Source organism: Herpailurus yagouaroundi, unplaced genomic scaffold (assembly GCF_014898765.1).
Source record: "Herpailurus yagouaroundi ecotype Mexico unplaced genomic scaffold, PumYag 197, whole genome shotgun sequence".
NCBI classification, from domain to species: domain Eukaryota; kingdom Metazoa; phylum Chordata; class Mammalia; order Carnivora; family Felidae; genus Herpailurus; species Herpailurus yagouaroundi.
In genome coordinates this window covers 15,799,400-15,815,227 of record NW_024412428.1, presented here as the reverse complement: position 1 = coordinate 15,815,227, position 15,828 = coordinate 15,799,400, and the positions used below count along the sequence as shown (strand labels likewise).

Below are 15,828 nucleotides of genomic sequence, written 5' to 3'. Positions count from 1 at the left end.
CCCCCCCCCCCCCCCCCCAGCCCCCCGGGCGCCCCCGCGCGGTCGGGGGGGAGGAGGGGGGGGAGGGGGAGGGGGGGGCGGAGGGGGGAGGGGGAGGAGGAGAACGAGAAACTCCTGTTAGGGAAAGCATTGGTATCTAGCACAGCTTTTTAAACAAAAACAAAAGCAACTTTTGTCCTCATTGCTGAAGGGGTCCAGATCATTTAATTAAAGTAAACAGATGTCACAGCCAAAGTGTTTAATTAATATGAAACATTTCAATGCCATAGACCAGGTTTCTAAAATGGAATGCTTACGTTAATAGGTCAAGATCTCAGACTAAGACATGTGAAGCCTTTTGACAGAATTATAAAGAGTGATTTTAACTTGCTTGGATTTGTTTTCCACTTTCTGGTTTTCTCTTGAGCACAACATAGTGAGGAAAACATGAAACACAATGTCTGTTAGGGTCATTTAGCATCACTCAGCTCTAGGACCACAGACGGAATACTCATGCTTGACCAGTTGCCACAGAAATACACTCAGTTATGTCACTGCCAAAGAATTAGAAAACAGTGAATGGATTAGCAGCAGCTACATCACTGGAGGACAAATGCTAATAGTACATGCTTTTCAGACTGTATTTTTATCAGAAGGTATTGCCCCTTATTCTTCATGACTTTTAGTAGTCCTAACTACAAATCTTACAGATCAGATAGCATTCATCCATGAGTCTCTCTCAACCCCTAATTTACTGCTGTAAAATCTGCTGGTGGGGCCCATTAATTAAGTTTTCTTTCCCAGGTAGGGATGTAGACGAATGAATTGCTTGATATTCTTGGTACTTCAAGATACTTGAACTCTAAATATTTGGTTTCACAAGGTGACATTCAAGCATGTTATAATGTTTATTTTCATATGCATAGAAAGTGTGCTTATAGAGAATAATATGTAGCTCCCTCTGTAAATGAGCCAAAATGTAATTTTTAAAAAGGGATCACATCTTAGAATAGCCCCTTGTCTTTTTACTCATTTTTAAAAGGAAAAGAGCACAGCATGCTGCATCCCCTAAGGGATTCACCAAGCAGAGCAAAGAATAAAAGGCATAATTCATGGGCTTGAAATCAGTGATAGACAAAACCAGGGTGGAAATGAGAGAGAGCAGCACTGACAATTGACTGCAGGGAACCAGCTACACGAAGTGAGCCTGACACTCCACATGGATGTGGAGAGAACTAGAGATAAAGAGCGAGAAAATGTCACAGTTGATTCCCCAGAGCCCTTTCTTTCACGACTGCAAAACCCTTCCTGCTCTAAGGCAACCTGACCTGACACGTCTATGGACATGAGGGGTGCCCTCACAGAAGCAGTGGTTTCTTTGGTCTTTTCCTTTATCATTAGTTCTGTGATCCACATCCTGCCTTTATCTTGTCCTAACAAATCAAGAGGAACCCGCAAACTGTGAGTTATGCTGATGTGGCGCACAGGTGTGCCTTGGGCACCCACGTGGAAAGCCACCCTGCCAAGGTACATCCTGTAAGTGGCGCTAGATTCCTGACATAATTTGCAGAGAAAACCGCTAACTTAAAATGTACATCTTTCTCCAACATACTGCATTGTTTTTATGAACACAGATTGGTCAGTTCTGTTCTCCGTCATCTCCAGTGATCATTATAAGATGTGATACCTTCCCCTGTGAGAGTAAATTCCTTTGAAACTCAGCTGATCTTTACCCAACAAAAACCTAGCAAATGTGCTAGGTATTATTGATGATAATTCTACTGTATAGTATTTAATAATACCACTAATTGCCCAAATTATCATTATGTTTATTGCAAAGAGTACATATATTATGTGTTGAATTGTGTCCCCCCCCCCCCCGCAAAAACAGATACGTTGAAGTCCTAAACTCCACTTCCTCAGAATGCGACTTTATTTGGAAATAGTGTCATTGCTGATGTAATTAGTCAGGTTAAGAGGAGGTCATATTGCAGTAGAGTCCTTATAAGAACATGACCATGTGAAGACACAGAGACACAGGCAGAAAACACCTTGTGAAGACAGAGGCAGAGATTGGGATTATCCAGCTGCAAACCAACGAGCATCAAGGATTGATAGTCACCATGAAAAGCTGGGAAGAAGAAACTTCCTTTCTTCTACCCTGCCTCAGAGGGAAAATTTCCCTCTTGACTTGTGACTTCTTGCCTCCAGAATGGTGAGATCATCAATTTCTGTTGGCTTAAGCCAAACAGATTGTGACACTTTGTATGGCAGCCCTAAGAAACTAATACAACATATACCATGCATTCTGTGGTTACTGATTTTTGTAAATCAGTAATAATATGGATCCAGTGTGTTAATGGTGCTGACCCTCAAGTTAAGATGTATTGGGAGAGGGAGGCAAAACTATAGAATACATAGCAGATGTGTTGAAATGTCTCTTAGTGTCTAGTTGATGGAGAGCAGAGTGTAGAGAATGAGTTCTAGCTGGGGATTCTAGAGCCAGCACCGTGGTATTTAGTCACTCTCTCGACTCTGTGGGCCTTGGTCTCCTTACTTATAAATGAGGCCATGAGACTAGACAAGATCTTTGGTTCTAAGAAATAATACGTCTGTTCTTAATCCTATGTGTTAATTGTCAGGTATTGAAATTTATTTTTTTAAGTTTATTTTAAGAGAATGAGAGAGCATAAGCAGGGCGAGGGAAGAGCGAGAGGGAGAGAGGGAGAGAGAATCCCAAGCAGGCTCTACAATGTCAGCGTGAAGTCCAATGCAGGGCTCAAACTCACAAACCATGAGATCATGAGATCAGGACCTAAGCGGAAACCAAAAGTCTGATGCTTAACCGACTGAGCCACCCAAGAGACCCCACTGGCATTTTTTAATAGCACCAACATCTCAGCAACTAGGCTAAAAACCTTTGTCATCATGCTCCCACCCCAGCTGCCAACCCCCCTGGCTTCTGTTCCCTTTCAACATTCTCTATCTCCTTGTGATTCTTGCTGCCCCCTCCTTCCCATTCACACTGCGAACCATTTTAGCTCACACCCAGTTACTCTTCAGTTACATTCTGGTAATAGCATCCCCACTAATATCTACTGATTCTCTCCTACTCATCTTTCCTACTTCATATTGCTGCCAGGGGGGTGCCTGAGTGGCTCAGCCGGTTAGGCATCCAACTGTGGCTCAGGTCATGATCTCACAATTCGTGGGCTCGAGCCCCGAGTGGGGCTCCATGCTGACAGCTCAGAGCCTTGGAGTCTGCTTCCGATTCTGTGTCTCCCTCTCTCTTCCCTTCGCCCACTCACACTCTGTCTCTGTCTCTCTCAAAAGTAGTTAAACATTAAAAAAATTTAGAAAAACATACTGCTGCCAGGTAATTATAATGGAAGTTCAACTTTCTTCACAAGTCACTCAAGTAGTCAAAAAGCCAGGTGCTACCAACCACTGAATTCGCCGTGCCTTCTAAAATGCTGCATAAAAAACCCCTGCTCACTCTCCAACATGATCTAATCCATATATTCCTATTATCAGAGCACACTGCCGCTGTCCTGGTGGAAGTTGCCTTCCTGTGTCTCTCACCCACCAGCACCAGCACTAGCATATTTGCTCGCTGTATTCCAGTTTTCTGCACACCTGAATGTCTGTGCATCTGACTGTTAAAGTTCCATGATTCTTTCTCATCCATTCTGAAATCCCCTTCCCTGTTTGAATGCCGCTTTGCCCAATATTACTTGTTCCTTCCCTGGACTCAAATAACATTAAGACGCCACCCCCACGCCCACGTTGGTGCTTGTATTCTACCTTCATCTCTAGAGATTCTTGGCATCCACCTAGTAGACAACAAGCCGTTTAAGGGCAAAAGGTGTGTTTTATTTATCTCTGGTTTCTGCAGCCTCTTCCACGTACCTGCAACCACTTAATAAATAGATCTTAAATTGGCCCTAGAAGCTAAGATTCATGAAATAGAAACCCACAAAGGAAAATTCATGGAGGTCACAGCAAAAATCCAATATTATGCAGAGATGTTCATGAAACTTTCAGAACCTCAAAAAAGATGACTGACCAGTGCTCCACACCTATTGGATTGCCTAAAAACTAGACCACCGACAACAGCAAATGCTAGTAAGGATGCGAAGCAACAGGAACTCTCATTCATTGCTGGTGGGAATGCAAAAGGGTAGGTTACTTTGGAAGATAGTTTGATGGTTTCTTACAAAACTAAACATATTCTTACCATACAATCCAGCAGTCTCACTCCTTGACAAAGGAGTGAAATGAGTGAAATAAGTGAAAACTTATTTCCAGGGGCACCTGGGTGGCTCAATTAAGCACCACTTCGGCTCAGGTCATGATCCCATCCATGTTCGTGGTTCAAGCCCCTCATCCGGCTCTGTGCTGACAGCTCAGAGCCTGGAGCCTGCTTCAGGTTCTGTGTCTCCCTCTCTCTCTACCCCTCTGCCACTCATTCTCCATCTCTCTCTCTATCTCTCTCTCTCTGCCTACCAAAAACAAACATTAATTTTTTTATTTAAAAAAAAAAAAGAAAATTTGGTATGTTCACACCAAATTTGTACAAGAATGTTTATAGCAACTTTATTCATAATTGCCCAAACTTGGAAGCAGCCAAGATTTCCCTCAGTAGGTGAATGGATAAAGAACCTATGGTATATCCAGACACTTGAATATTACTTATTCAGTAATAAAAGAAATGACCTATCAAGGCATGCAAGGACTTAGAGAAACCTTAAGTATTACCAAATGAAACAGCCAACCTGAAGAAGCTATATACAGTATGATTCTAACTATATTATATTCTGGAAGAAGCAAAATTATGGAGATAGTAAAAAGATTCATCGTTACAAAGCTGAAGTGGTGGGATCAGGGGAGGGAGGGATAAACAGTCAAAGAACAGAAGATTTTTAGGATAGTTAAAATACTCTGTATGAAATTATAATGATAGATATATGTCATTATACATTTGTCCAAACCTGTAAAATTACAACACCAAGAGTAAACAGTAATGCAAACCACAGACTTTAGGTGATTATAATGTATCAGTGTAGATTAATCAATTATAACTTGCCAATTTTTCTGTGAAGCTTAAATTGCTCTAAAAAAAGAGTCTTAATAAAACAAAAATTACTGCATACAGAACTTGTGTCACATCTACCCATATTTACTAAAACTATCTCCTCACCCTGTTACTTAAATGCAAATTTCTTACTTTCAAACCTCTATTGCCTAGGTTAAAAGCATTCAACTCTTTACCTAAATAAAATGCTCCTCAAGCATGAAATGTCATGCAAATCACACAAAAAGAAACAATTACATCCTCTTTTACTTCCTCTGGGGTAATCCTGATATGTGTCAAATTATCCACAAGTTTTGTGAATCAAGAATATTTTTTATTATTTTTTTTTAATTTTAATTTTTATTTTTTAAAAGATTTTTTTTCAACGTTTATTTATTTTTGGGACAGAGAGAGACAGAGCATGAACGGGGGAGGGGCAGAGAGAGAGGGAGACACAGAATCCGAGACAGGCTCCAGCTCCGAGCCATCAGCCCACAGCCTGACGCGGGGCTCGAACTCACGGACCGCGAGATCGTGACCTGGCTGAAGTCGGACGCTTAACCGACTGCGCCACCCAGGTGCCCCAAGAATATTTTTAAAAAACTGTGTTAAATCATGTTATTAATTTGAAAGGGGAAAAAATGGAAAAAGGATGGGAACCATTTAACATTAGTCAGTGATAGATGTCTTCAATCTCTTATCTAATTTAATCTTCAAAACCATCCAGTGAGTTTATCTTTACCTTAGAGAATAAAAATATGGGGATGGGAGAGGACCTCAGAGATAAATTCCTTATTTAGGTTCAGTCACCTTTAAACCCAAGTGTGATTCCTGAGTACATGTTCTTAAAGTGATACTCCACCAGCTGCCAGAAAGTAAGAAAGTAGAAACAGGGAGGCATAATAGTGATAGTCTACAATGTCTGTGGTGCTAGCCAGAAAAGGAGAGATTAAATAGACATGAGAGGGGTGCCTGTGTGGCTCAGTCAGTTAATCCAACTCTTGATTTCAGCTCAGGTCACAACCTCAGGGTTCGTGAGTTCCAGCTCTGCATCCGACTCTGGGCTACCAGGACAGAGCCTGCTTGGGATTCTCTGTCTCTTCTCTCTCTGCCCCTCCCTACTCATGCTCTCTCTCTCAAAAATAATTAAATAAACATTTTAAAGTAAATAAATAAATAGATAGATAGACAGACAGACAGACATGAGAGAGATCTGAGCTGCATTATGTAGTGGTCATCATTGGCGAATGTATTGCATTCATTTGTTTCAATATTCAGAAGATGTTTAGCTTCATCCATTCTTATTTTCCTAGGATACTGAAGTTCAACTGACATGTATTACAACGTAGGTGTTGAAGAAAAGTGGAGCAGAAAGAATTAACTGTTTTAACTTATACAGATACGGGCTATGGATATTGAATAGTTCCTAAAATTCATCATAGAAAACTTTTTCTATGTACTCTCTTTCTGCGAGACTATTTTGCTTTTTAAAAACCTTTTCCCTAAAAAAAAAAAATAAACCTGGAATTAGTTTTTAAAGTGTAATCTTTGATCCCAGGGTCATAGAATCGAGTCTTGCATTAGGCTCTGCACTGAGCTTAAGATTCTCTCCTTCCGTCTGCCTCTCTTCCCCACATGTGCGGTGAGCTCGATCTCTCACAAAAAATAAATAAGTAAATAAATAAATGAAGTGTAATATTTGATCTTCTTATATTTGTATTAAAATTTTGAGATCTGCTTATGAATTAGGTTCTGTTGAAGGAAAGACAGTTTGTACTCTTTTGAATACTATGATGCATTGTGATCATTTTCTCGTATTACTCATAATTTTCTGATTCTGTCACTCTTTAATTTTTCATTAAGGAAATTTAAAGTTAAATCATGACTTCAGATTGCCATCTGTTGCCGACTTTTTATTGACTTTTTTGACCAAAACAGAATAGCAAAATACAATAGAAACTCAAAATAATCAAAATTGAGTTGACTAAATTCTATACTAAATTCAGAGTTTCTATCTACTAAAATCATGGAGTGCAGATCTCCTGTACAATATCTATAGTGAGAGTGTTAAAGAACTTGGCGTATATCTTGCTTTAGTATCTGTGTCCACTTGAGGTAAACTTAAGGAGATCTGGATGGCTCCTTTCCTTATAGAAGTCCTTTTTGTCTTGAATTTCAGCTAAACTATGTCTCAATGGTAGTCATATACCTCCATCTTGTGGCCCTGTCATAAAATTCCTTCTCATGCTGTTTTTTTCCAAGATATCCTAATTTCGTAGTGAATTTCAAACTTCCCAGTCTTTAAGGAATACCATAATCATATTGAAAACTTGTTTAAGATTCATTTGAAAATGAATGGTATTTAAATAAATTAGTGGCTTTTAAGAAGTTAAACATTGTCTCAACTGCTCCTAAAAGTCACTAATAATCATGAAAAACAAATCTATTCTCCTGGCCAGGGAAAATGCCATTTCCTCCTATTCCCCTAAAGAGAAAAAAAAGTTTCTTTTGCATTGTTTGATTTTTTCCTAATATCGTTTCACAGTGATGTATTCCTAACTCTTTATAAAATTCTATTTTATCAGCCTATGATTAAGTATTTAGTAAGGAACAAGATAAAAAGATTTGTTTAAACCCTAGATATGTTATGTCTTTGCTTTCTTACAATCTACCAAATTCATTCCTTTATTACACAAATATTTTTATTTTAGATAAGTTTGTTCGGTTTCCTTAATAATAAATATTGATTATTCAACATGCATAAAATACAATTTTGATAGCTTTTTTCTGGTATCTTTAAAATATTTGTGAAATCTGCAAATATGCAATTAGTGTCATTTATTATTTTATTCAATTTATAATGGACTTTTTTTTTTTTTAGTCATTGGGCATCATCTCTCTCCATTCTGCACTCCAGCACCACTGCTCTGTGCTAAACCCAGCTGCATCCCCAAACCATTCTGATATTGTTATAATGATAGCTGGGACTCATATTTACTTTTTTTTTTTTTTTTAATTTTTTTTTTCAACGTTTATTTATTTTTGGGACAGAGAGAGACAGAGCATGAACGGGGGAGGGGCAGAGAGAGAGGGAGACACAGAATCGGAAACAGGCTCCAGGCTCTGAGCCATCAGCCCAGAGCCCGACGCGGGGTTCGAACTCACGGACCGCGAGATCGTGACCTGGCTGAAGTCGGATGCTTAACCGACTGCGCCACCCAGGCGCCCCTCATATTTACTTTTTAAAATGATGAATTTATGAACCCTATGTTTGAACAGAATCTTCCACTTTTTCTTAAATCTAACTATCTAATTAAAGCAGCAGTCCCTTCTTAATGTACATTTGATTGAAATTAGTGTTGGGGGTGTAGTGGTCTGACATTGTTTCTGATTACATGTTGCATGTAATGGCTAAATTCTCAAACTTGCTATGTTGATATTTATGAAGACCTCCATATATTATTATAATGTAAGCTTTTTATTCTATTGAATTTTTATTTTTATTTTATATTTATTTTGTATTTGATATGTCTCATCTGTATCTCTTGGAATTATTGCAAGTGATCTGGGGTAGTATCAGCTATGATTATCTAATTTTCTATCACCTTCTGTTAAAAGAACATTCCCGGGGTGCCTGGGTGGCTCAGTTGGTTAAGCATCTGACTTCGGCTCAGGTCATGATCTCACGGTTCATGGGTTCCAGCCCATGTTGGGCTCTGTGCTGACAGTTCAGAGCCTGGATCCTGCTTTAGATTCTGTGTCTCCAGCTCTCTCTGCCTCCCCACCCCCTCAAAAATAAATAAGTAAACATTTAAAATACTTAAAAGAACAACCTTCCCATCATTGTTGACTTGGTCTATATGTTAACTGCCATAGGGATTATAACCTTGCACTTTGTTGTTTTGTGTCATTCATTCTTTTTGATTCATGTGAGGCACTCTCTAGCTATTGTTCATTGTCTAGTAAAATGTTCATTCTGGAGAAGTGAGGAAAAATATATTCTCGATTAAAAGAACAATGAATTGGGTGCCTGGGTGGCTCAGTCGGTTAAGCGACTGACTCTTCATCTTGGCTCAGGTCATGATCTCATGGTTCATGAGATCGAGCCCCGTGTCAGACTTTGCACTGACAGTGTGGGGCTTGGGATTCTCTCTCTTCCTCACTCTCTGCCCCTCCCCTGCTCCCTCTCTTTCTCTCAAAACAAATAAATTAATTTTTTTTAAAAGGAACAATCAATTATTTTCCAAAATGGTAATATATCACACTGAAAAGTAAATGCCTTTTTCCTTTTCAGAGGCGAGCTGCTGATAATTTGAGAAGACATCACCAGTATCAAGTAAGTTATTCTATTCTATCTTGAAATTTGCATTAAAATGAAGTACTGTCCCATCTTTAGAATGGACTCAAGAGAGAATTCCTATTTATGCACTGAATGTCAGTTCTGTTGTTTCGACATGCCTCAGGAGGTTATGCGGAACCTGGTGAAGAGGTATGTTGCCGCAATGATCAGAGATGCCAAAACTGAAGAAGGTCTGACTGAAGAGAACTTTAAGGTAACCATTTGCATCCTCATCACCAGGGGGCAGGTTCTGCAGAGCAGGGAACCAGATGCAGCACATTTACTATCAGAACTGGCAACTTGGCCATGAGTTTCAGCAAGCCTGTGTGCCTTCTTACTCTTAAATTCAAGGCTTCTTTTTTTTTTTAAGCAGTGAAATCTCCTTTCAAAATACATTATTCTAAAGCACATTAAATCTGGGGCACCTAGATGGCTCAGTTGGTTAAGCAGCTGACTTCAGCTCAGGTCATGATCTTGCGGTCTATAGGTTCGAGCCCTGCCTTTGGGCTCTGTGCTGACAGCTCGGAGCCTGGAGCCTGCTTCAGATTCTGTGTCTCCCTCACTCTCTGCCCCTCCCCTGCTCACACTATGTGTCTCCCTCTCTCAAAACTAAATAAGCATTAAAAAAAATTTAAAGCACATTAAATCTGAAATGTGGAGGGGACTTGGAGACAGAGAAAATCCTAGTGCCTTGTGGCATTTTAACTTGCTGATCCTAGCAACATTCGAATGAGTGAGCTTTAGTTTTTGAAATTCCAGTCTGATTTCTAAGCCTGAAACATGTAGTAACCAACATGTTAAAAACAACAACAAAAACCTTCTCTGTCCTATGCACAGCTTTGGTAGCAGGAAATTGAAGGTTTGTGCTTAATTGTAACTTACAAACTTAGTCTTTCTCCCTGAGGTTTTTTGTGTTTTTTATTCCATCAGAGGAGATAGGTGGAATACATGAAATATGTATGTATATGTGGGCATGCTCAAGTCACATGTATAAAATGTTTTTGTTATTCTGCCTGAGTTCTTAGAGGTTTTGAAAGAATGAGTGAAGTCAATAGGGTCTTATAGGCAAAAACAAACAAATAAAAAAACCCTGAAGAAGATCCTTTAACTGAGAATGTCAGGTTTGACAAGAGAATAAAGATGAACAGCTGGCTAGGTAAGAAGACAGATGAATTGCAAAACGCAAAGCACAGATTGAAAGGATCCCAAATGTTCTTCACAGTCACAACATCCACACTTTGTAGTTAAATGATTCCTGGTGCTTTAGGAAATAGGTTGGAGGCACGAAGCCACCAGGAAGGCCACCATCAGGTTAGGACTGAGAACTCAGTTATCCAAAAAGAGTAGGACTGAGAATTCAGTGTCCAAAAAGATAAGAGTAGAGGATGTATCTGAGAAATGCTGTCTGATCTGAAGCAATTCTCGAGATTTAGTAGCTGCCCCAGGTGCTGAGGTAAATGCAACCCCAAGGTAGTAAACAATTGAAGGTAACTGCCAACTCTTGGAACAGTAGACACCACTTTAATTATTTTGTTTTAGATATCCCTTTGGACAGAAAGATATGCTAACATGAGAACCCTTTTAAAAATGCATCCCTGAGAGAATGAGAGGTGACCTGAAGGCAGGTGAATATTTTAGAAAGGAAGCATTTGAAACTATAGTCCCACAAATCCAATATACTCTTGTTTCCTTTTGCATCAACCCCAGGAGGTCTCCTTGTTACTACATAACTGCCAACAGGGAAATTAGCAGGCATCAAAATGACTCTAGTGCCAGGGACAGAACAGGCAGTTCTCAACAGAACCACAGCAAAAATGGAATCCTGGCTCTTAAAAACAAGTAGGAGTGCCTGGATAGCTCAGTTGGTTAAGCCTGGGACTCTTGATTTCAGCTCAGGTGGTGATCTCACAGGGTTCATGGAATTGAGCCCCTTGCTCGGCTCTGCTCTGACACCATGGAGCTTGCTTGGGATTCTCGCTCTCCCTCTCTCTCTCTGTCCTTTCCCTGCTCATTCTTTCTCTCTCTCTCTCAAAAATAAATAAGTAAACTTTAAAAAAAAAAAGATTGAAAACACATCAGAGCCATATATGAAATGTGCTCACCATGAGCCCTCATGTTTGTTTAAGTCACAAACTAAATTTCTTCATTTCACATTTCACTTAGGAACTAAAGCAAGACATTTCTAGTTTCCGCTTTGAAGTCCTGGGGTTACTAAGAGGAAGCAAGCTCTCAACCGTCCAGTCGGCTCAGGCCACAAAGGAGTCCTCCAACTCTGCGGACTCGGATGAAAAGAGTGACAACGAAGGCAGTAGCAAAGACAAGAAAAAGAACTTCAGCCTTTTCGATTTAACCACCCTGATTCACCCGCGATCGGCAGCGATTGCCTCCGAAAGACACAACATCAGCAATGGCTCCGCCCTAGTGGTGCAAGAGCCCCCAAGAGAGAAGCAGAGAAAAGTGAACTTTGTGACCGATATCAAAAACTTTGGGTTATTTCACAGACGGTCAAAACAAAACGCTGCTGAGCAAAATGCAAACCAAATCTTCTCTGTTTCAGAAGAAGTTGCTCGTCAGCAGGCCGAAAGACCACTGGAGAGGAATATTCAACTGGAAACCCGAGGGTTAGCTTCGCGGGGTGACTTGAACATCCCTGGTCTCAGTGAACAGTGTATCTTAGTAGACCATCGAGAAAGGAATACGGACACCCTGGGTTTACAGGTGGGCAAGAGAGTGTGTTCCTTCAAGTCGGAGAAGGTGGTGGTGGAGGACACTGTTCCAATAATACCAAAGGAGAAGCACGCAAAGGAAGAGGACTCCAGTATAGACTATGATGGAAACCTCACGGACACAGCCACCCACGAAGATTATGTGACCACAAGATTGTGATACTTGAAGGAGGGAGCATTGATCATACATATACATATTTTCCATAGTGCCCTGGGTAGGGGGAGATGTTTAAAGTATATTAGCAAATGCTAACTTCCACCTCATAGCATTTATCAACTGTCGCATATTAACGTGTAACCTGTTTAAATAAGGCAAAGGCTATCAAAAACCCTGGTTTCATAGCCAGCTTTTGCTTTCACAATTTGTTTTACCTTTTTTTTTTTTTTTTTTTTTGGTTAATAAATAAACGCACCTTGTATTCTTGTACTATTGCAATAATCCACAGGAAATTTTTAGCTCTCTTTTTCAACTAAAACAAATGCAACTTATTTCATGTGGTAGTTGACTCCTATAGTAGGTATTTTTATATGCAGAAAAACAATGCAGCTGAAATATTAGAGCTTTTCATAATTTGGGGGGATCTCTAGAGATGGTTACACATCAAGGACTTTTCGGGCAGCCCTACAATTTGGCTTTAAAACACAAATATTACCAAATTATTTCTGAACATGTAAATATAGCACAGATTAAAGCAAGCAAGCCTTCTTTTCATGGAGTCGTGATCAAACCCCCTCCTAAAATGAAAAGCAGGTGTACTTTGGAGTTCTAGGATGCCCACTTTTCCATTTCAGTAAGTAAAATAAATGTTTGTCTTAATAAATATTGGTGATTGATGATTTTTAATGAGACTTTGTCATGAAGAAAGTTTTATTTCAGGTTTTTTTAAATGACCTTTTTCAGGTTCAGTTGCTAGTCAGTATAAATATGAGGCTTTATGAATAATAGAATTTCAAAATGTGGCAAAACTTCTCAGTGCGAGAAAAGAATAACAATAAATTAGAGTAGGTAATGCTCCTTAAACAAAGCAAGATGTTACATTCTCATAGGATCCATAAATTCATTCTAAACTCTAAATCTAAGCAAAGTTAAATTCTATTTCAATCAGTGCAATATTATTGCCAATTCAAGAAAAATACGGAAACCTAATGGTGTCCTCTTCTTTCCTCCAGTGACTGGTACATATTTCTTTAAAATTAAGATTTCCGAAAATCATTATTAATTTTAGCAGTAGATATAGATATTAAGTTTTCCCCATAGGAACAACATTCTTAATTACTTGTTTCTTCTGTTGTTTTCAAAGTAATTTATCTTATATTCATTCACTGAACCACTAAAAAGAAAATGTTTTCACCTGATATGAAAAGGCACTGGCAACTTCTTAAAGTTTAAATTATGTAACTTGTGACTATATAAGCCACCATAGAAATAGAAGTTCCTTCACCACATGCAGTAAGCATTTATTTCAAATCAATAGAAAAACGATGAGTTCATTTTACTTCAGAAATTACCTCCACAGACTAGACAAATGGTACATAATTTAACATTGACCCAAAACTGCATACTATTACAAAACCCAGTGTCTGGGGGCAGCTGGGTGGCTAAATCGGTTAAGCGTCCGACTTCGGCTCAGGTCATAATCTCGCGGTTTGTGAGTTCAAGCCCCGTGTCAGGCTCTGTGCTGACAGCTCGGAGCCTGGCACCTGTTTCAGATTCCATATCTCCTCCTCTCTCTTCCCCTCCCCTCTGTTCATGCTCTGTCTCTCTGTTTCTCAGTAATAAATAAACATGAAAAAATTTTTGAAAAAACACCCCAGTTTCTGATTACCATACATCAAAAATAAGGAGTAACAGCAATAACAATGCCAGCCACCGTTCTATATGCAACACGTGTATTTACACATATGTACTACTTACAACAATGGTGTGAAGTAGCTACTGTTCTTAGCCCACTTTATATTTGAAGAAACTGAGACAAGCACTAACGAAGGTTCATAGTTAGTGATGGAGCTATGACGGGTCCTTCAGGGCCAAGCCTTTAACCACTACATGTACTGCCTCTCCGAACATAAACAGACCAAGCAAAAAAATGTGCACCTATCGGGCTTACTATTGATTGCTGCTTCTGAAATGGTGCATTTTGAGAGAGAATGAGTGTGCAGTTTACTCCATAAATGTGTTCCTCTGGTAAAGTAAGAGGAATGCATATAATTAAAGATACATTGGATTCATTAGACTCAATTATATTATAGAAGTTAGTAAGTTTAAAAAAACATATTAGGTATGGGACATCAGAATTCAACCTGGAATATTAGATTTTAGTTTCCAAATAAGCCACAACCCGGAGGCACTGAGTTTACTGCTCTTTCCCAAATCTGGTTTTGTCCGAGAGATAGATATAGGAATGGGCCTGGTAGGTTTGGAGAAGCACAAAAAGGCTAATGAATGTTCTCATTGCCTCAAGCACATTCATTTATGTTAGAACGAGTGTGTTAGAACTCACAATAAGCCCTGGGGATAGTGAAACACCCAAACTGTTCTAAGTCAGACAGACATATATTCTGTAGAGAAACATAGACCTGTTCTCAGTATTTGGAGTATGTTCCAATGATTCTGTTCTGCTTCTGTTGTTAATGTTGTTTCTTCCAAAGTAAAAATCGTATACATCACCATTATACATACTTTACCAGAATTTAATTTCAAATGTCCTCTGTTTCTTCAAATGACACCAACAACAATAAAAACAAAACGAAGCAAAATTTTCCCAGGAGTTTATTTATATCAAGGGTTAGGGTGCTGATGTTTTAAAGGTAAACATGGTGACAACAGAGGGACTTACTTGGAGCCAGTAACACCACACTTTGCAGTGTTCCAAAAATGATGGTTTTTAACAACCCTCTGTCAGATGTCACTGACAGATGATGCATCTATGAGTTTAAACAAAATATTGAATACTGTTAGTACAATATGTCCTAGAAGTGAACATTATTCTGAATATGCAGTGATGTTAGGTAGCATTAATGAAAATGAACAGTAGGGAAAGAATGAGAAAACATAAAACAGCAGGATTTCAAATAGAAGGATATTTTTTGAAGTCTCTAAATGAGTAATTTGGGGTTTTCTTTTCATTTCCATTCATATTTCTATGAACATAAACTCCTAAACACAAAAGAGAGGTTTCATATCATACCTTGTATAAATAATGTTTCTTATGTTTTGTGTCCTGTTGACCTTGCTATTAGTTGCTTACCTTCACTTATTTATTCATAGCCAGGGTTAAGTGGAAGAGTGTCTAGAAAATTCAGTTAACTCTAATAGAACTAGATTATACTCACAGCACTTCACTTATCATGTATTTTGGAAAACCCATTTCCAAGAAAAAAATGCTATGAAGATGGACCTCTTTATTTGTGATAGATGTTTTCCTGAAAATATCTGTGTTAATAAATCTGTATTAACTGCAGTAGGGAACTGGTTACGTAAAAAAAGAAAACATGGTAGTGAAATATTTTGTAAAATGATGAATTATTTTTCAAAGTGATAATCCTGCTCTAAAATGTAACTGTTTCATAAGTTGGATATTTGTATATCAAATTTTCTTAAATTAGATATTTTATTTATTGGCTGGCAATTAAACTATTGCAAAAGCATACCCACTTTCTTGCCTTGACCTAGATAGCAACTTTAGTGATACAGACATACCTTAGTAATC

General features: G+C 38.8%; 1 protein-coding gene across 6 annotated transcripts in view; it reads left to right on the top strand.

The window, feature by feature from the left end:
• The window catches only part of TRPC4 (transient receptor potential cation channel subfamily C member 4), a 201,140-nt gene extending 188,201 nt beyond the window's left edge, over positions 1-12,939 (top strand). For all 6 annotated transcript variants that reach the window (XM_040448277.1, XM_040448275.1, XM_040448272.1 and 3 more), the window contains 3 exons: positions 9,348-9,389; positions 9,517-9,606; positions 11,556-12,939. In XM_040448277.1, the coding sequence (XP_040304211.1) occupies positions 9,348-9,389; positions 9,517-9,606; positions 11,556-12,278 (855 nt within the window). In that variant the 3' untranslated portion in view covers positions 12,279-12,939. The remainder of the gene's footprint in view (positions 1-9,347; positions 9,390-9,516; positions 9,607-11,555) is intronic.
• Positions 12,940-15,828: the final 2,889 nt, after the last annotated feature.